Source organism: Chlorocebus sabaeus, chromosome 22 (genome assembly GCF_047675955.1).
Source record: "Chlorocebus sabaeus isolate Y175 chromosome 22, mChlSab1.0.hap1, whole genome shotgun sequence".
Classification (NCBI taxonomy): Eukaryota; Metazoa; Chordata; class Mammalia; order Primates; family Cercopithecidae; genus Chlorocebus; species Chlorocebus sabaeus.
The window spans coordinates 34,060,077-34,082,250 of NC_132925.1; the positions used below are offsets into that span (position 1 = coordinate 34,060,077).

At 40.8% G+C, this 22,174-nt stretch overlaps 1 protein-coding gene across 14 annotated transcripts in view; it reads right to left on the reverse strand.

The window, feature by feature from the left end:
- Positions 1-22,174, reverse strand: part of ZBTB20 (zinc finger and BTB domain containing 20) — an 830,675-nt gene that overhangs the window by 25,889 nt on the left and 782,612 nt on the right. For all 14 annotated transcript variants that reach the window (XM_073009742.1, XM_073009743.1, XM_073009736.1 and 11 more), the window contains one exon: positions 8,757-10,361. In XM_073009742.1, the coding sequence (XP_072865843.1) occupies positions 8,757-10,361 (1,605 nt within the window). The remainder of the gene's footprint in view (positions 1-8,756; positions 10,362-22,174) is intronic.

Genomic DNA, 22,174 nt, shown 5'->3' on the forward strand with positions numbered 1-22,174 from the left:
GTTGAAACTTCATCTATGTTAAAAGGCTCTGCTTGAAACTTTCACCTTGTGTGTGTTTTTCCTCGAGGCAAGGTCACTGATGAAGCCTTTTTATTTTCACACTCTCCTAATGTGTCTATAAATTGATTCTTCACAGTTGTCATGTTTCTCTCCATAGCATATATAGGTATGTTGTTTGTGTGCCTGTAGTATTGGCTCTACCATTAATTACCCATGTGATCCGGGGCTTTTTAAGTGTTTTCATCTCTCTGGGTTTGTTTCATTTTCTGTATGTGAGGAGTTGGACCAGGCACTTGCCACATGGTCCTTTGTGGATTTAGTGGTCCTCAGTCCATGGTGGACCACAAACCCTGAGGACTCTAGTCCTGGCCTTGTCAGTGAATGACCCGAGAGCAACCTGCTTAGTCACTGAATGCATTACCAGTCCTACATTTTAAATAAGACAAAGCATCCTGTTCCCTTCCCAGCCACAGAACAATGGTATGTTACTTAATAAAGAGAAATGTTTGCAAAGCACTTGGGAGCTCCTTAGAGGAAGGTGCTGTCTATAATTATTGAGGTGCTGTGATGGTGGAGTGTAGGTATTTCAGAAACTGTCTTACTAAATGGGGTATATTTTCAGATTAGTGAGGTGCTCACAACCTTCACTTCTGTATGAGTTTGAAACACAGTCACTCAGCAGGAATGAATGATTGTCTTTTAAGAAAAAATTTTTCCCATGATTTTCTTGTGTATTACTTACAGCAATCCCAAAATGGTTTTAGATATTATACAAAAAATGGATGAGGTCTGTTGATTGTTGCTCTCCAAGTAAAGAAACAAAAAGTGAAGATAAATGGTCAGAGATGGCTTTCCAGGTTTAAGCCTATGGTTAGGAATGACAAGTCTTGATTTGTCAGAAGGGGACACAAACCAAAAAGTGGATACTTGAATTATAACATCAAGGGGAAGGTCATATAAGTTCCTTCACTTTAAAATGATCCATTTGGGCCTATACAGATGTAGGAGTCAGATATGAATTCCATTTCCTTGGCTGAGTGACTTGGGCATGTCATTTAACCTCCATAAGCCTCAGTTTCCTTATCTATAACTCGAGAATAATCTAGTAAGTACCTGTTTTGTGAAGGTATTTTGAAAATGGAAGACATAAGGCACTTAGTACAGAGCATGTGGTCATTTTAAGAAAAATTAAACTGTTCCATTTATCACAAAGGAACCAAGGATAAATGAAACCAACTGCGAAATGACTTGCATAGCATATGGAAGTCAATCCTGAATTTTTAAAAAATTCTTTCAGATAATCAATAAAACAAATGATTATACTGCAGCTATGTAATTCAGAGTTAGGGGTATAGTCGACTCTCTCAATTACATATGTGAATGGCAAGAAGTGGCCTATGGATACAATGTCAGCACAGAGCACAGACAGAGGATTTCCTAGGAAAGCCACAACGAAGCACTGGAGGCACAGAAACCAAACAGCAAGGGAGGAAACTGAGGGGGAGGCAGTGCCCTTTACTGCCTTGCCAACGGTGTTGGGCATGGTAAAAATATACATTTTTCTCAATTTTTCAATGCCTGCTCTTCATCTTCTTCTCATGAACCAGCTCTGACACTTAATCTACTATGACTGAAAAGTGAAAAAAAAAGAGGAAGAACGATACTGCTTAGGTTAGAAGATGCAGAGGGTTCTGCCTGAAGCTCAGAAAGTTCAGGTAAAAGCCATCCTAATGGGTAAAGACACCCAACTTTGAATAGGAACCTCTTGCACTGGGGGCTCAACAAGAATCCACTTATTCTACTGATTTTTTCCCCCTCATTTTAACCAAGGCCTCTCCTGAGCTGTGAAAAGGACAATGAATGCTGTTATCAGGAGATTTTTCAGAAGCACTGTTCCTACCTAACTCTGCTGGTCTCTCTGCCTCCCCATCATTTGCCCTAGTACAATGCCCTCCTCTTTTGTGAGCATAGTGACGGGTCAAAAAACCAAGACAGGGTGCTTGATGAGACAGCAGGCAGCAGGAAGGAGAAGAAAGAGGAGAAGGTGGGTAGTGGAAGGTGGCCACTGGTGAGGAGAGCACAAGGAATAATTGAAACTGCAGGTCCTCTGAATGGGGAACATCGAGACTGGACCAGAAAATGGGGTACGTTCCAGATTAACAATGGAAGTACGTTCAGATGGAATCATATGGAGCTTTTACTGGTTGCAGAGTGTAGTCTCCACCAAGAGACGTCTGTTTAAAAGAGGACCCACATGGCCGGGTGCCGTGGCTCACCCCTGTAATCCCCCTACTTTGGGAGGCTGAGGCAGGTGGATCACCTGAGGTCAGGAGGCTGAGACCAGCCTGCCCAACATGGTGAAACCCCATCTCTACTAAAAATACAAAAAAAAATTAGCTGGGTGTGGTGGTGGGTGCCTGTAATCCCTCCCAGCTACTCAGGAGGCTGAGGCAGGAGAATCACTTGAATCCGGGAGGTAGAGGTTTCAGTGAGCAGAGATGGCACCACTGCATTCCAGCCTGGGGGACAGAGTGAGACTGTCTCAAAAAAATGGGGGGCCCACACACCTGAGATATCAGTGGTGTGATTGCCTGCCAGCCTTTCTGTTCATTCCCTGGGATGTGATCCTGTTGCCAGCTTGGACTGCGAGGCTAAGAGGGACTGCCTATTGGGAATATGCTGCATTCACAAAATATCTGTGGCTTCAGTGACAACTAAGATATTTTAGTTTTAAGCAGAACTTTGGAGCGTTTCATACATATTACTTGACTTTTCTTACAATTTTGTGAATAGAGTGGATATTAACATCCCCAGAAAATAGCATCTCCAATTAGAGAGTTGTACTAACATCTTGAAGGTCACCTAAGAAATCAGTAACACCTGAGAGTATAAAATACTAGACCAACTAGATTATCTTCCTCTCCCCTGTTAACAATTCTTTGTTCTCTGGATTATGCTGCAAAATGTATGATGCTACTGTAACACATATTAATGGCTTTGATAGTTTTACAGCATTCATAATTGTTTTCACATAAATTATGTTATTCAATTCACAGAGCAATCATGTAAAGTAAGTACTACAGATCTGAAAAACTGAGGCTCAGCTTGGTTGTAGAACTTATCCAAAGTCACTCAGTCAAAAGGTGGTAATATCATGGTTTTCTCACTCCAAACCTTATACTTGTTCCTTTACACGCACTGGCTTGATATAATTAATAGTTCAAGCTCCATATGAGGATTAACACATTATCTTCGTATGACTATTATGGCCCAATCGCCAACATTGTTATGCTACTATTGTTACTATGTCTATTTACATTGAATTCATGGCTGAAACAGCTGATCTTCTCAAAGCAATAAGCAAAATTACCATATATGCAGAGGATACCAATGGGCTAAAAACAGTCACCAATGAATGGGCTGTTGATAATATGATTCAGAAAACGCCAAAACACTTATCTTTTATGGGTAAAAAAACCCACAAAAGTGTGAAGACAGATATATGTACAATGTATTCTCTAGCAAATAAAAGAGAGAAAAAACAAAGAAATTTATAAGTCTTGCTATGAAAAGAATGTATCTGTGTATAAGTCCCTTGGATTAAATTCTCCTGGAAAGCATGTTCACATTTTAAAATTTTCTTTTATTTATTTTATTTCAATAGTTTTTGGAGACCAGGTGGTTTTTGGTGAATGTGCAAATTCCACAAATGAATGGGCATACGAAAGTGTGATATACATGTGTAGATACGTGTGTGAAATGTACGTCTGTGTGTGTGTTTCTGCTGTCACAGAGCTTACATTCTAAGGGGAAAGTGTTAAGCTAATACATGAAGATATAAGTAATACAAGTCAGTACTGCTAAATACCAGAAGGGATACATTTGCCCTGTGACCTATGTAATTTGGAAAACTCAACTTACCTCTTATATGTGATTAGTTTCTGTGATATAATTTATCCACTACAAAATCAAGCTTTGATCCACAATTTTGATTTACTTTTTCTAAACAGATTCTTAGTAGTGGAATTTTTAAAAATAATGTTATGTAACAAAAGCAACCTGATGCCATCCTTCTAATTACCCACGCTCACCTCTCTAGGGGATTGATTCTCAACTTCAGCATGAACCAGGGCTTGTTACAGATTGCTGGGCTCCATCGCCTGAGTTTCTGATTCAGGATGTCTGGGGCGGGGGTGAAGGGTGGGGGAACATAATTTGCATGCTGCTAGTGTGGGGATTACGCTGCTCCAGGGTTATCTTTGAATTTTCCCTATTGCTTGCCTTCCATATCCACGTTGACACCAAGGCTTATCCTTCTTATATTCTCTGTCTTTCCCTTTCATTTCCATTCCTTTATTTGACTTCTGCTTTTTTCTCTTGATGGAAGGGGGTAGAGGTGAGCACTGCTTTGTTCCCTGACAGGATGGTTTGTATTATCTTTGGTTTTTTTCCTCTAATTCTGTTGCTTTCAAACATGCCCTTAACTCTTAGTTTCCTTTCTCACAACTTTTATGCAGCTGCAGTAGGTGAATGAAAGAAACTCCTAGAGACAAGGAAGTCCTCTGTGGTTTTTTTTAGCAGTGGATAAGACTGGTTAGGTGAGGAATTTTCATTTTTACTGTTATAAAGATTGTTAAGGAATAAGAAAATTCTTTTATGAAGAACATTCAAGAGCAATCTAAGGAGTATAAAATAGTTCCAGTGTTTAAATTCCAAAGAGGAAGGACATGTCAAGCGTGTATTATTCAGAGACAGGAAATAGAGCAAAGCAACTCAGTGTCTCCTGGGTACTAGGGGCGAAAAGTAATAATTGATGAGGATTTTTTATTTTTCTAATTAAGTAACACTTTGCCTGTTCTGAAAAGCTCTCATATGCATCATACGTTTACATCAGAAGGCAGGAAAAAATCATTTTTATTTTAAACTCAAAGAAACAGAGGGTTGTGAAATTAACTGACTTGTTGAAGGACACACAGCCATTTAGAGGAAACAAAACTGGATCCAAATCATCTAATTCCAGTACAATCGTCTTTCATTTGTGCCTCTACTTTAAATTTTTGTGTTATAATCACTATGAAATATACTTTACAACTAAAGCTTCCTTGATTCTTAAAGGTAGAGCCTAGCTCCAAAGTCAATATGACGGACTACTTCTTGGTCTCAAACACATTTTTTTTTTTTTTTTTTTTTTTTTTGAGACAGAGTCCTGCTATGTTGCCCGGGGTGGAGTGCAATGGTGTGATCTCCGCTCACTGCAACCTCTGCCTCCTGGGCTCAAGTGATCTTCCCACTGCAGCCTCCCAAGTAGCTGGAACTATAGGTATGCAGCACCATGCCTGGCTAATTTTTAAAGTTTTTGTAGAGCTGGCGTCTTTCCAAGTTGTCCAGGCTGGTCTCAAACTCCTGGGCTCAAGTGATCCTCCCACCTTTACCTCCCAAAGTGCTGGGATTACAGGCGTGAGCCACCATGCCTGGCCCCAAACACTCTTTCATGAATGTGGATCATTAACATAGAGCAGTACAAGATTTTAACTGGACTCAGAATCTTAGAATTGATTCAGAATTTTTTTTTTTTTTTTTTTTTTTTTAAAGAGATGGGTACCAGGTTGGCCTCAAAACTCCTGGGCTCAAGCAATCTTCCCGCCTCAGCCTCCTGAGTATCTGGGACTATTGGTGTGTTCCATCACACACAATTTATCTCTGCAGTTGTTGAAAGCAACTACCATCTATATTAAACTTTGGAGTTACTGAATTGCTAAGACAGTTACTCTGCAGGTCTATTGGTTTGCATAGTAGCTGTGATGGAGAGAACACAAATGTCTTTCTTTTTAACTTTGTCAAGCTATTCTTTCTTTTTAGGATTCTTTTTAGTTAGAGTATGGGTGGGAACACAGAGTCCAACCCTACTCTTACAAGTATCCCCATGCTCCCTAGAACCTTTTTATACTAACATTTGGACTTTTTGCTTTGAATTTTTATCACTTCCACTGGGCTCTTGTAAAGTTTTGAGGTTCCATTTTTTTATGTTTTCCCCAGAAATTGAAAAGCTCACATTTAGAAATGTGAGCTACAATGAACCCAGGTCTTGAATTATTTCCACATGTCCCGGCTGTCTTGCTTTTTGAAAATCTAGACCAATTGTTCTAAAACTTTGTTAGGTTAGGGGATCCTTCAATTAGACAAAAGTCTTGAAAGACCGATAGGATTTCCGAACTGGCACTGCCAAATAATTCTGGAATGAAAGGGAAGAGCATTACTTCTTTTAAATTAGGGGCCTGATTGATATATGCACATTATTATTTTCAGGTGGGGCTATATTATACATACCATTACAATAACATTCATAATTTACTGAGGATGTTCATAATTTACTAGAAAACTGAAGTTCACACTTTAAGCATAACTCAGATTTATAAAATGACTCTACCTATAGCTTTTGCATCTATAATGTCTGAGTGCACAAATCCTTTGTTGGTTTTCTCACGTCCAAATCTAGTTATCTCAGCTAACCACAGAATCTTTGGTGAATCCATTGGAGAAATGTATTTATACATCAAGAAGATATTTTTTGGTAGTACACTGAAAATTTTATGTTGCAAATTTAAAGACTTACCTTAGTATGTGATCTAACGGGATGTGTTAACTTTGTATCTGATAGGTCTACTTGAAGAGACGTACAGAGGGGAGAGTAGATATGTTTATGGATCCAAGACCAGCAAAGTCAAGTTTGGCTAAGGAGATACTTTCAAATGGTCCTTCCTATACCCCTCCCCCCAAGTTCCTTAATTTACTGGCTTATAAATCAGCTATCCGGGGGAGGAAAGGATATAAACTATGTGATTAACACTCTATAAATAATACGTTGCTACAAAATAAAAACATTACTATTTGATTACTTCACCTAATAATGGTGATACCTAAACCATATGGAAAATTTATTGTGAATGACCTCAGGTCATTAGCACATTCACATTTATCCCTATAAATACACATAGCGACTTACCACTACCCAAATTTCTTCCTAAATTCAGTAGTGAGTCACTTTGTTTATTTGGAAGTGTGAATACAGTGATCTTTAAAAACTGATTCTCATAAAAATACGCACATTAATTTACATAATGTCCTGACTTACACTGTAAAGAAGGCAAAGTTTATCTTAAGTAATGTTCTATTTGAGTTGTACAATTCCATGTTTGATGCCTTGTCTCCATCTCTGTTGCTTTCTTTCCCTTCAGTCCCCAATCTAAACTTTGCTGTTTTATGTCCTGTCTCTTGGATTCCTACTACTTGACCTGAGAAACAAGGTTGTTTTGAGAAACTAATTTGTTTTCATGTATCAGAATTCGAGTATGTAACTTTTCCCTGGTAAATTATGTGTCATTTAATAAGGGTATTCGGAGGTCAGGTACAGTGGCTCGTGCCTGTAATCTCAGAACTTTGGGAGGTTAAGGCAGGCAGATGGCTTGAGCTCAGGAGTTTGAGACCAGCTTGGGCAACATGGTGAAACCCTGTCTCTACAAAAAATAAAAAAGTTAAATGGCCGTGGTGGCATGTGCCTGTAGACCCAGCTACTTGGGAGGCTGAAGTGGGAGGACTGCTTCAGTCCGGGAGGTTGAGGCTGCAGTGATCCGAGATCATGCTACTGCACTCCAGCCTGGGTGACAGAGCGAGACCTTGTCTCACAAAAAAAAAAAAAAAAAAAAAAGGATTTCAAATATAATGATCATCAGTGTTGCAGGTATTCTTAGGTCCAAGAGAATCTAGGTGAAATCACAATCGTTTAGGTACTCACTTATATGGAGGCACATCCATGGAATGGCCAATGGCCAATTCTATGGGAATTCCATATCTCTGTCCCATTATGGAGCTAAGAAAAAGGACTGGCTGAGAGATCAGGAGATCTTAGCTCTGGAATCACAGAATCCAGGGATGAAACACAATCTTGCCCATCTTGATGACTGAATCCTGTGTACAAAATCCCTAAAAATGTTCATCCGTTTTCTCCTTGAATGCCTCTAATTACAGAAACTCACTCCATATAAAGGCAGTCTATCTGATATTAGAACAGGTCTGATTGTTAACAAAATCTTTCTTTTGTGGAAAGAATCTCTTGATAGCATCTAATCACTGGTCTAGTTCTACCTTTTGGAGCCAAACTATACAAACTGGACGTCTGCTCCTCTTAACCATCTTAATAATAGCTACCACTTATAGAGCACTTATTATGTGCTAGGAACTACCCTAAAGACTTCACATGTAGTAATTTATTCTCAAAACAGCACTATAAGGAAGGTGTATGATGCTTATTCTTATTTTATATGCAAGGAAACTGAAGTACAGAAAAGTTAAGTAATTGTTCCAAGGTGACAAGGTTTAGTAGTGGCTAAGGCTGAATTTAAAGCCAGGCCATGTGGCTCTGGAGCTCCAGCTCTTCCTGACTACAATATGCTGCCTCTGAAACACAAATACTTGAATATGGCTTATATGATGCCCCGAGTCTTCTCTTCTGCGGTCTGGACATCCCTAGGACATCCCTTCTCCATAAAGGATTTCTGTGATGGTGTCTCTTGGTGGCAGGGTGCTTTGTTCTTATGATGGGAGGAACACAGTTGGGGCTTCTAGAAGAGGATTGTGGTGGGGTCTGTTTAAAATCTGAAAGATGATCCCAAACCTTCCCTTCTACCTGCTCTCTTACTTTGCCTTCCCACAGCCCCCTCAGCCCCTGCTGCCAGGCCTCCAGGTGGGGTGGCACTCACCTGTGTGTACGAACATGTGCTTGACGTAGTTCTGTTTGGCGGTGAAAGTCTTGTTGCAGAGAGTGCACTCATAAGGCTTTTTTTCGCCTTGCCCACTGGCTGTGCTGTGGCCTGCGGATGAGGCCAGGGGCTGTGGCGCTGGCAGCTGTGCAGTAAAGGTCGACAGGCCGGGCTGGGATACTGTCACAAACTGGGTCTGCTGGCCTGCCAGGGGCTGTGGCAGGCTGAAGAGGAAAGGCTTGGGGCCACTGCCCGCGGGCTGGGTAGTGAAGAGGGCTGGCAGGTAGGTGTTGCCAGCTGTGCCAATGACCTGTGTGTTGCTGGTCAAGGTCAGAGGCATCCTCAGGTTGCTGGTGAGGGTTTCTGTCTGGCGTAAGTAGAGCTGGGTACTTGGCAATGGCTGCCCGATGGACGTGTTGACCGAAGGCTGTTGCAGGACGCTCTTGTCGGAGCTGTTGCTGACAGTGATAACAGTGTTGTCCATCTCCACTTCATTGCTTCTCTCCGGAGAGGAAGCACCTGTTTCTAGCTGGTTTGGCTGCGGGCCACCCTCGGCAGGGGCTTCTGCAGCCTGCTCAGGTTGGGCGGGTTCAGCCTGGCCGTCCCGCGCCGCCCCAGGCCCAAACTGCTGCTCCACCGAGTCAGGCTCGGTGCCTATGGAGGAGCTGACGCCCGAGTCGAAGCTTTCACCTTTGGGCTCACTCTCGGTGCCCTCGGCCTGGTCTGTGTCTTCCGTGCACTCCTCGGATTCGTTGCGCTCCAGGATCTGCACCCTTTGCTGCCCGTAGTAGTCGTAATCGTCCTCCATCTCCTGCTTGATGTGGATGTTGCCCACTAGGGTCTGGATGCGCACAGGCCGGGGCTGCTTGCGGCAGTGCGTGGTCTCGGGGGTGGTGGACAGGTAGCGCTCCATCTGCTGTGAGCGCTCATGGATGCGTGTGATCCAGCTGGGGTCTTCCATGTGGTGGTCGCGGGGCAGGCCGAGTGCAGTCTCGTGGTGGCTGACCACCGCACCGCTGTAAAAAGAGCGCTCCCCGCTGCCATTCTGCATGGAGCACGCGTAGAGTGCCGAGTAGATCCTGTCCACGCTGTGCTGTGGGTGGCTCTGCAGGTAGCCCGACTCCGTGTCGCTGCTTTGCCCTGACGTGCCTGACTCGGGAGTGCCCCGCGGCGTGTCCTGGCCCGAGTCTTGGATCCCCGGGAACACATCGCCCACGTTCTGTGACACGATGCGCGTGCACTCGTCGATGACTGTTTTGATCTGCAGGATGCTGGCGGCCGTGAGGATCTGCAGAGCTTCCGACTGCGAGACCCGTAGCACGCCGCTGTACATGAAGTCAATGAGCTTTTGCACTGACTGCACTGACACCACCGACGGGATCTCGATGTCGCTGTAGCCAAGCAGCAGTTTGTCCTGGAAGAAAGGGCTGCCGGCTGCCAGCACGCAGCGGTGTGCGCGCAGCATGCTCCCGTGGATGCGCACCGTTACGTCACAGAAGTGGCCACGGTTGCGCTGCTCGTTGAGGGTCTCGAGCACGGAATTGCTGAAGTTGTGAAGGTTGATGCTGTGAATGCGCTCGGTCATCCCCTTGCAACTGATGTCACCTGCAGCATGTCAACGCAGACACAAAACAGGCATGGGTCAGATCTAGCTGGCTGCATTCCTAACACCTAGGTTTCAGGTGAGTAATGCTCATGGCTCCTAGAAGCACTCCCCTTACATACGCAAGCGGGGAGATGGACAGGCTGCGGTATACAAGCTGTAGGTACGATGGCCTGAGGGAAAAAGACCTTGAATTTTTCTCCAATTCCTGCCTTAGCGCCGCAGCCATTTTGGGTATCCATGTTAATTGCCCAGAGCTTTGGCTGAGTTAGAGTGGCCTAATAACCAGATGGTTTGTTTGCCTGTTATTTCTATAGCTTCAGCAAAGAACTGAAAGGCAAATGGAAGACTTGTTCTTATGGCACATTATACCTCCACTTTATTTTTATTTATGCATTTATTTACTTTGCCTTCACTTTAGACAGGCCTAAGCCCAGATTTTTTGAGAAAGTTTACATTTCCCTCAACTTATCCAAGTCCCTCATTTTATTCATACACAGTGACCATATTCATAGTTAACAAATAAACCCCCTTCCTATTAAGTCATATGGCATATTATCAAAACCCACACCATGTATGCAAAAATTCGCGGAACATTCAACCCAGACTGAGACGTCTACCAAACAGTCATGACCATGCTTTCCGGATGATGGATGGGCTACAGAAAGCAATCTGCTTGCTAAAGGGGCACTCCATGGCTGCTTTCTGTATCTACTCATTCTTCTTGTCATCTCTGACAACCTGTCTGAGCACTTTCTAGGGTGGTTGCATGTGATATGGAAGGTTTTCTGAATTTTCTGAGGCTTAATGAAGAAGGAGTGTTAAAAAGGTCAGAGATGGCAGTACTGACCCAGGAGACTAGAGTACATTGGCGATCATATTTATTATTCAAGCAGGGCACTTTCAAGAGTGAAAGGGAGCATTGTTAATAATTAGGCCAGGATAGCAGGAGTAAACCAGAAGTGGGATATATGATCTCCTTGGGTAATAGGGTGCTTTATGTACTTGCCACAGGGAAGTATTAAACAGCTCCCAGGAGGAAGGCAACAGCTATGTGGAGGCTGCGGATAGCCTGACCCAGTGCCACCCCTATAACATAGGCTGTATGACAAGGGATAATATTGATAAGATTTGGATTCAGAATGAGAAAGAAAACAGGTGGCCACAGCAGATCTTAGGGCTTTTCTATTTTTCTAGGTCACCTCTCAAATGGCTCTAGAGAATTCCCCGGCAAATAATTCTTCAATCAGATTCCCCACTCTGGCCTTTACAACTGAACAATCAGCTTGAGAAAGTGAAGTAAGTGGGCTTTCAAAACCAAATGGCCCAAGCACTGACTGTTGGCTTGTGACCCAAATCTTTCCATCTTGTGAGAAGCCACCTGAGAGGTAACAGCCTGCAGACAGGAAGAAGGCCTACCTCCTCAAACTCTGACAGAAGACTTGTTCAGGAAACTCAGTTCAATGAGCTTTTCTACCTTGCTTCACTCAATCACCCTCACATGGTATGAGCTTAACTTAATAAATGTTCAATAATACAATTTGCACTAATTTGTGTAAGAGCATTCTTTCTTGTTTTGACTCTATCAGGTCTGTTATGTGCCTAAAATATTGTATTAGGCTACAGATTCCATCGTTTTTACTTATATAAGACAAGTTCTCTTTGCCAGATTAAAGAATTAAGGTAAATCCCCTGTAACCATGTTAATACAAAATACGGCCCCAAAGAAGGGCACAAATAACCCAGGAAGGTCTGTTCAGGAACTCAATCAGCAGATGACCAAATTTCAAGTTCTTGCTGAGTTCAATCTACATACATACCACGATAGTAATCACAAGAGAACATTTTTTAGGGGTTACGGTTCTAACTGCTTTATGTATATGATTTCGTTTAATCTTGCAGCAACCATGGGGAGTAGATATTATTCCCAGTTTACAGATGAGGAAACTGAGGCCAGAGAAACTAAGAAACTTGCTCAAGTACGCACAGGCAATTGCTGGTAGACTGGCATTTAAACCCAGGCTGTCTGGCTCTACAGTTCACCCTCTTCACTGCTTCATTATATTGCATAGTTTGCCCCCGACTGAGGTCTGGCCCTTAGGGGTCCACGGCTCTGTTGTAAAGCTGTATGAAAGGCTTTGTTCACCACTACCTCCAGCTGCTTCTATACCTATCCGTGATTTACCATGGCTTTCATGTTTCTAGGCTGTCATGCTTCGACATAGCCTCAGTTGTCCAACTTATATAACTTATTTTTTTTGACATCACAGTGCAAGAAGTAAGACAACTAACTGGCACTATGATGTAGAATTTTCTATATACAATTTTACTATAACCAAGGTCTCTTTCATTTAAGTAAAACAACAGGCAGTAAAACTGGTTGTGTCTGTGATCATCTCTGTGTAGGATGGATTTGTTACATTTTTTCTATACAAGTGAAAACACTCTTTACACACACATTTGCTGACAGCATTGGTTACAACAATAACACTAGAGACGTCATATATGACAGAGTTTTCTTTCAGATAATTCTGGGAAGTAGCTCTATCACAATTATCACAATAATTAGTATACACGTAGTATCTGACAGTGTATACAACTCTTTTACATGTAACATCTCATTTACCCCTTATAGCAAGCCTATATGTGTTTCGGACGGTTTTTTTTTTTTTTTTTTTTTTTGACAGAGTCTTGCTCTGTTGCCCAGGCTGGAGTGCAGTGGCACAATCTCGGCTCACTGCAACGTTCAGCACCTGGGTTTAAGCTATTCTTGTGCCTCAGCCTCTTGAGTAGCTGGGATTACAGGCGTGTGCCACCACAACACCCGGCTAATTTTTGTATTTTTAGTAGATGGGTTTTCATCATGTCGGCCAGGCTGGTCTCGAAGTCCTGGCCTCAGGTGATCTGCCTGCCTCGGCCTCCCAAAGTGCTGGGATTACAGGCATGAGCCACTGTGCCCAGCCCTTCAGGACAAGTCTTATTATTACTATTTCATATAAGAGAAAGTTGAGGCTCTCAAAATGTCTAAATGACTTGCCCAAAGTTTTACACAGTGGCACATGGCAGTGTTGGGATTAGATCCTATGCCTCTTAATGCTTTTTCCACTGCATAACAGTGGATTGCTGAGGAATGAAACTTGAGGTGCCCAAAGATCGAGAGTTACCTTAATTCTCAGCAGAAAAAAGAAGACTCTGAAAGTAATGATGAAGGTTGCCTTCAGAGATGAGAAATGAACATACATAATCACACACACACACAATTTCATAAGAAAAATGCAAACTGACCGGACTGGATTGCAAATTTAGTTCATCTACACAATCAAGTTATCCACTAAATAGTCTGAGTTAAGACTTCTGCGATAATATTGCCACCAACTTCATTAAAAACCACAGAGACAAACCTAAACCTGCACAGGTACACAACCTGACCTGACATGCCTGGTTGAATTTTATAGACACAATTCTTAAATATCTCCCTGAGTACACTGGCCCCACACTGCAGTGAACAGTCATGAAAAGCTGAATCGTTTTTGCTGATATGAGTACAGATGCGAAGGGGGACCCTGCCTCCCCATTCAAGCGCTCCTCATTCCTCCAGCACACAATGCTGAGGCAATTCCTTTCCCAGGCTTTCTTTTATTTTTAACACTAATACAGTGGGAAAAAGTTTCTGCCACAGCAAGGCAAAGTCCAGGCTTTTGTGAGCATGTCCTTTTCATCCAATGGACATTAATGTATAGATTCCAATGGAATAAATCTGAAATACTCTACTGTAGAAGATTTGTCCCCCATTGAAAACAAATCTTGATTAGATGGTTATTCAGGGAGTGTATAGGAAGGAATGGTGTGAAAATGCTAACTCTATTCTTTCCTAGATTGGCACTGAATAGGCATTTGGGCTATTCAAAAAAAAAAAAAAAAAAAAAAAACACCCAAACCCCAACCCTCCCTATCAACTGTACAAAATTACAAAACTTTACATAGATTATGTGATTATGTGTATTTGGGGATTCTTCCCCACCCGAAATAAAAAATGCACAGTGTTATGAACACAAAACTGATGGCAAAATGAAAAAGTGATAAAAATAGTTCTCTGTTTTAAAATAATAACTTACCTCCTTTTCACTAGAGTAAAAATATAGAGTCAGCCTGTGATGGCATTCCCTAGAAACAGGGAAGGAATTGCAGTAATGAACGTCATCATGTATTCTAAGTGACTGTTCTGCGAGAGCACAACACAGAAGGGGCTAAAGCAGGGGTGAGTACCGAAGGGAAAATCTGCCTGTGGGGAATTGGGGATAGAGGGCCTGACTCTCTGTTTTGCAGGAACCTTGCTCCTGCCTGTCCCTTAAGCTGCAGGGGTCCAGGGATAGGACTTAGCATGAGAATAAAAAGCTGCCTGCTCACAAGAGAAAATGAGCAAGAAAGGAAACAGCAGGCAATACAATCTCTTTTAATTAGGTGTGAAATCCAGTCCTTTCTCAATCAGGAGAGCAAAAGGATATATAAAATGAGACTGGTGCGAGGGTAAGATGCTATAGAGGGGGATGGGGATTTGAAATCTCTGGACTTGGAAGGAAATACCATCTCTCAAATGAAAACCAATATAAATTTCGGTCCAGTTAATAAGCCTAAGTCAAGTGGCAGGGCCAGAAGGCCTTTGAGCTTTCAATTTGGGGCGCCAGATGAGGTTAGTGGGTCCGCACATGAAACAGGGTACAGCTTGCCAAGTTAGTCACACTAGGAAAGAGTTAGTCATCTCTGGAGAAAGGGGGGATGTATTTTGGTGACTGAGCTCCCTTATTCTCCAAACCCCCTGCCTGGGGTAAGACCTCAGTTACATCTACTTTACCTCCTCATATATGCCAAGGGAGTCCTGCTGAATCCCTGCACTAGAGGAGGTATCATAGTTTCTCGCTCACAGGTTCCATCCAGAGCAAATGACTCTGAACCACCCTGCTCTCTCTTTCTATCTCACTAGTATCATCACCGTCTTGGGACGGTGGCTGGGAGCACTGAAGAAATCACATACACACGTGGAAGGTGGCAGGCAGATAAGATCTCTTTCTCCTACCCTGGCTCCATATACCTAGCATATCCCAGCTGTTATGACCTCAGTAGTGAGACTAGGGAGGGTCATCAGCCTAGGGCAGGGAGAGCTGTACAGTTTTACTTACCCATTCTTGGGTGAAAAGGGGGATGTTTTGGGCCATCTCCCAATGAGGGTTCTCCTCTATCTTCTAGATTGTCTAAGCCCAGTCTGGAGGACCCATCAGGGATTTCAGCACATTTTTTAGCCATTGGTAACAGAATTCTTCACATAAAACATACATCAGTTGTTGAAGTTAGAAAAAATTTGACTTTACACTTGCAGAAATTTGACTTTCAAACATATTTGCAGGAATGGCTACCTATGAAAGTTGGGGACTAGCTGGATGTGCTTTTTTAGTCACTACTTATTATTTTATCTAGACAAAGACATTAAAAATTGCTAACTTGTTTACAGTATTTACACCACCATTCTATTTATGATCCCAATACTGTAATTGGGTATGTCTTTAATATTACCTGAATTTTTATTCATTCATAGAACATTTCTAGAGAATACTTAAAAGTATTTAAAGGTCCTTGGTTTTATGTTTGGGTTTTAGGGGGTATGTATAGTTTTCATGAATGGACATGTTTATACTTTTATAGGAATAAGATCAGTGGCTTTCATCAAAATCTCAAAGGGGTCTGTGTTTTCCCCAAATTAAGAGCTGTGGATTGAGATTCAGGCATCCCTCTTGAAAATACTTGTAACTACTTTCCATAGTCAAAGCTTCTAAAACTGATGTAAACTTTGTGATTGCGTTACTCTCTGATGCATAAGGTCTGTTGAACGAATCTTTTCCCTTTACTTAAGTTGAGCTGATGCTATTTTGTGTAAGAAAGCAAACAATCTTAGCCAAAATGAGAAAAGTTACTTTTCAGAAGAGAAAGATTTTTTAAAAAGATTGAAAGGGAAGACAGAAATATAGATAACTACTAATACTAGCAGAAATCTGGATTATGGCAGCCATATCGTTTACAACTGTTGAAGCTAACTATTATTTAGCAAACTTTGTCTTACTCAGAGTAGAAACCTTTTGACAGTTAAGACAAATCCACAGAAGAATTAGAAAACACCCTTTAACACCCTTTGACTGTTAAAAATTAGATATTGTGGTATAATTTGAATAAAAAATAAATATAAACTCAATATACACATCTAATCAGCCAAAAAAATAGTTTACTTGCAAGACTTTTTTCCTCCTTCCCTTTCTTCCTTTTTGCTGTTAAACCACTAAGTTTTACTAAGCCTGAAGTATGGGGAACAAGGAGGCAAAATTGAGAACTACAAAAACATTTGCCCTGTGATTTTCAGGCCCATCCCCAAATCTTGACTTATCTCCCATTCCTGACTTCTTTTTCCTCTCTTCACTCCACCAAAAAATAAGAGCTTTGTACTTTATCTAAGGCTGAGAATAGATTTACATTACTAGTGGGATTTTACAGGTCCAAAGGAGAAAGTAATTCCAGAAAAGTCTTTTTATTTGGCCTTAGAGGTCTCACAGTTTCCCTTGGTTAGCCCAGGTCTTCGGCTTGCCTTTTTATGTTAAGTCTGCTGTTAATCTCTAAGAAAGGATGAGGGCATGCCTGCCCATACTGTAAAACTGTAAATACAACTGACTTATGAATGAAGTTGCTTTTGGGGTCACTTGAATTTTCACCAATTCATTAGTGAAACATTTACTGAGAATACTCCACTGTAAATGGAACCATAAGGACACAAATGATCTGAAATCTAAATCAATGAAAGAAATTTATCCATAAGGATCTTTGATGTTGGAGACATATATTAATCAATCAACTTCTCCCAGACCTCAGTGCTCACGAAAAGCTGTGTTTTGCTTTTCTTTGTGGAGCCTGTGAATATCATAACTGATCATGTTTACCCCCTCTTGGCTCTGTTTACCAGGGAGCTCAGAATACAAATTTAGGCCCCCTTTTAGCAACTATGTAGGACCTCATGGTACGCTTTTCTATGTAAAATTTTCACCACCCTCATTATATTATCAATTCTTTATTTTACCTCTACTCTGATTTTTTTTTGTAGTTATATAGAAACATATTTCCTACATATTTATTAACAATTGAATATTATTTTAAGCCACCTTAAATCCCTTACTTATGAGGTGACGGCATAATCAATCAATCAACAAGTAATTGAGCATCCACTTTATGGAAACCAATTCCAACCATAACTTAAAACTTCAGTCTTGAGTATTATAAGGCTATATGCTTTATGAATTTTTATACTTTGAGCACCCGATTCCAATGACTGTAATGAGGTAAACTGTTGAAGTTTACACTACAATACAGTTTGTGAAAATTAAGTTTTACTCTGTGAATAAAGGAATTGGATACATAATTCCAGACAACATTCTGAAAGACACTTATGCCCTCATTCCAAAGTTGAAATGAAATGAGGGGGAGAAGACCTGCTGGGACTAAGGAGAAAAGTCAATGAAATCTGAGGTTGATGCCTTTAAATCCTCTTATATTGTAAACCTTTTGAGATACCTTTTAGGAGTTTCATTTTTTCTATCTCTAAAGCGCTTTTCTTACAAATTTAGCTACTGCCCTATTGTAACCTTTTCCTTTGTTCACTAAATCTGGGGAACAAAAATACAGAGATGCTATATCCGTGGGTGGGATACAAAAATGAACCAAGGGATCTACTTACATTCACAAAGTTGTGCTGTTTGAACTTGGCTTTGAATAGACCTTAAAGAAGGATCTGTATATTCAATTGTACAGTTAATAAGTTAGGTCTTTTGCTTAAAAAGAAATCATAAATTTAAAAATTGAATATATGAAAACCAGCATCTTCTTACTTAATAATCTGTTCTTGTGGTCTCTACATCATCATATACTTATTTTATAGAAAAAAACAGATTTATAAATTTGGTGAGTTCAAAGATTCAGTATAACTCCCAGGTATGGCATTTCTTTAAAGAAGATCATCACACGCTGATGAATTATAGTTAGGTAAAAAACTACTTTTTTGACTTTGGGAAAACTTTTGTCTGGACTTAAATGAGTGAGAAAACAGAACTCAATAGTGTCATTAAAAAAAAAGTGTTCTGACAAAAAATATCATCAAATTCCCAATTCATAGAACTTCCTTTAGTCCTCTGTTGCTGTGGCATTCTGAAACTACTTTTGAAGCAGGTCTTCGAATTCATGCTCAAATGTTCTCTTTGCTTGGGTCTTTCTGAAAAATAAAAAAAGTTGCTTCCAATGAGACCACTGTTTTTCAAGAGTATCTCTGTTTGTTGGTAGGAGGGGAATGCAAGATTTCTCTCTCTTTTTTTTTTTTTTTTTTTTTTTTTTTGAGACAGAGTCAGAGGCACAATCTCAGCTCAATGCAACCTCTGCCTCCCAGGTTCAAGCAATTCTCCTGCTTCAGCCTCTTGAGTAGCTGGGATTACAGGTGCATGCTACCACGCCTGGGTTGTTTTTTTTTTTTTTTTTTTTTTTTTTTAAAGTAGAGATGGGGTTTCACTATTTTGGTCAGGCTGGTCTCAAACTCCTTATCTCATGATCTGCCTCCCAAAGTGCTGGGATTACAGGCATGAGTCACTGCACCCTGCCGATTTCTCTATGGACTTGAGCCATGATAGATAATTTTACTGAGGAGTAAAGACCTTCTATCCCAAAGCAACAGGGAAAAGCCAAGGAAAAAGGTAAATCTGTTTTGTTGGATGACTGGTTAAAATGGAAGCACTGAAGTGATTTGTATGGGCTAGGTTCACAGAGTAGCTGAAATTCATCTGCGTACCTCGGGTGATCCATTATAGAACCAGGCACAGGAAATCCTTAAAAAGAAAGAATAGGGCATAAGTTCCTTTTTAGCTTATACTGAGATGAAGAATAAGTGCTGTCAGATAGAACTCAAAACCTTGGGTGGTTCTGGTAAATATGTAAAGTAGAAGGCATTATTTGTAACTATTTTAATCACAAGTAGGCATTTTATCTTTATGATATCTTTATATATTCTTTTGTATAATATTTATTATATTATTTACATATTATCAAAAAAGTCATTGAGCTATAGAAGTCTCCTATAGCTATAGCTAACATTCAAATTATCTGATCTCACTTCACTGATTTGGTTGGATTTGATTTTCTCTAAAATAAAATCTCTGCGCTAATCCAAAAGGTTGGCCATTTTGCTTTCCTGTGTGTGGATTACATTCATTTTTACTTCTCTTCTGCTGAATTTTTCCACAGTTCTTCAGTTATTGTGGTTTCTCTCCTCACCAAGTCTTACCATTTCCATGAACCTTATTCAAACTTCTTCCTTCTCTGTGAAGCCTTCTGTGATTACTAGAGTTCAACCTGAATTCTCTTTTCTTGGTTTCCACTGGTTGGTGAGGTAATAAACTGAGACATTAATTTTTGGCTTGTTCTCACCGAATAAGAAAAGTTTCCTAATGAGAAGGTAGCTCCCCCTTCCTCCACCTGTAGGAAAGAACGCCAGGTTTTTGTATACTTTATAGGCTCCTTTGCCTGAGGGAGTTGTGGTTTCAGAGCTCATTAACCCCTAAAGAAGAAACCTTAAAACAAAGAGTTTTCTTTACTAATCTCTGTTCTCTAAAATGAATTATTAACCTGGGCCCCTTCTGGGGTAAGGAGAGTGAGGTTGATTGATGCTTTGGAGTTAGAGAATTGGATAGCACTACTGGAGAGAAAAACAATCAACTTTCCCTCAAATGGGGAAGGTAGCAAGGTCTCTACTTGCATACAGCTCCAGTTGGGGGAACTGCTTGGCACACTTCTGGAGGCTGGACATAAAAAGGCACTGCTTTGAGAGGAGCAGTGATCATCTGAGGGCTGGGCCAATGGTCAACAGCAAGGACCACTGTGGAGGGCATCTGTAAAGCCAGCTAGTGCAGTAGTGCTGGCAGTCAGAAGGATCAGGCTCAATGGCATCTTTGTGGGGTAGTCAAGCAATGTCAATGATGGAGACCATCATGGACTAGGGAATTAGATTTCATGAGTCTTGTACCAATCTAGGGATGAGAAGGGAGCCCCAAAACTTGGCTGTATTTCTTGCTAATTTGGTGACAGGGGCCTCAGGTTCAATTTTCTTTAGAAAAATAAGGGAATTTTTTGTACCTGAATGTTGAGAAGTGTTGGGGAAGTTCACCTGAACTTCCTGTACATGTAGCACCTAAGTTAGTTCTTACCAATATATTATTGTCTCTTCTCTTTCTTTTTTCATTTGTGTCTGTCTTATCTCTCTAAGACTCTAAGCCTCCCAAAGGCTAGTATCTTGTCTTGTTGTAACCACAACTACAATGACAACTACAAATATATAACTGGTTCACTCGTTGTGCCCAGCATGTTTCTTTATAATGTGTGGGTTCTATGTGACTGCTTGTTTGGTCAACTCTTCACTACACTTCACAAACATATTGACGATAACTGGGAATCTCAGGCTGCAGATTTACTCTGAGATATGTCTATGTGATATGGTTCCGAGAGGGCTTTCCCACCCCTGAAGTTCTGTGTAATGCTCTTCTTCTTGTCCTTTATTTCTCTACCTACCCACAGTTCTATTTTCAATATGAATTTAAAGTCCAAGCAATTGTTTTATGTGTTCACTGAGTTGCCCACAAACTCTGCTCATTCATTTGTGATTTCTGACACATGGCATGCTGTCTCTATCTTCTTGATTCCATTTCCCCAGAGAGACAGCTCACTGGGTCCCCCTGTCAACAGAGGATTCAGAACCCAAAGCTAAGCCATACTTCGTAACAAAAAATAAGAAGAGATAACCAATCTATGATGTGATAGAAAAATGATCGGGCCAAACTCCGATCACTTTTGCCTAAGTGAGGGAAGCTAACCTGCTTGGTAACAGATGTTACAGAGATACCTATCAATCAGCATTGATAACAGGGTATTTATATGTACATTAACAGTAGTGTCAAGGATTGTTCAGAATATTTTCTCTTGGTGGCCACTGGGTGTCCTCATTTACAAAGTAAATATGCAATATTTAGTGAAGGTCACTGGAGAGAATAAAAGACACTAGTTTTCTCTTTGGCCCTTCACATACTGGGGATAAATTTATTGCTGAACTCACAACCAGGTTATATATTAGTACAGTTCAAAAACCTTCAGGTCAAACTGTTAAAGTTTATAACCAAGAGTAACTTATTCAGGGTCCAGACATGAATTTAAAAGGCTGTTTCCTCAACAGAGGGGACTGTGATCAGCTATTAGAATGAGCCCTTATTCATTTGAAAATTGGCATGGGATTTTGACTATCTGCCGAGAGAGCCAGCAGAGAGGAGCAGAGAAGGTCTTAATTTATTCTTGAAAGAAAAGAGAACACCAAATATCTCCATGGGATATTTGTTAGATTCTGTTTTTATCTCACCTTTTCTGAAAACCAATTAAAAATAATAATGAGAAAGATAAAATACGTCCTTTGCCTAGGAAACCTGAAATAATGTGAAAAACATTACAATGAGCTGGGTCAGTATACTGATTATCAAATATTTCACATTTGAAGACAAAGAATTAAATTATTCCTTCGTGAACCTGTTATCCCACCTGTAAAGTGAAGGTGTGTATGCTTCACAGGGATGTTGTAGGGACAAATAGAGTATGAGGCACATAAGGTTTCTAGGAAGAGAAACTGTACATGAGATAGATTTAGGGCATTACTAATATCCTAACTGTGGCTGAGTCACCGTTGTGTATGACTGGTTCCCGC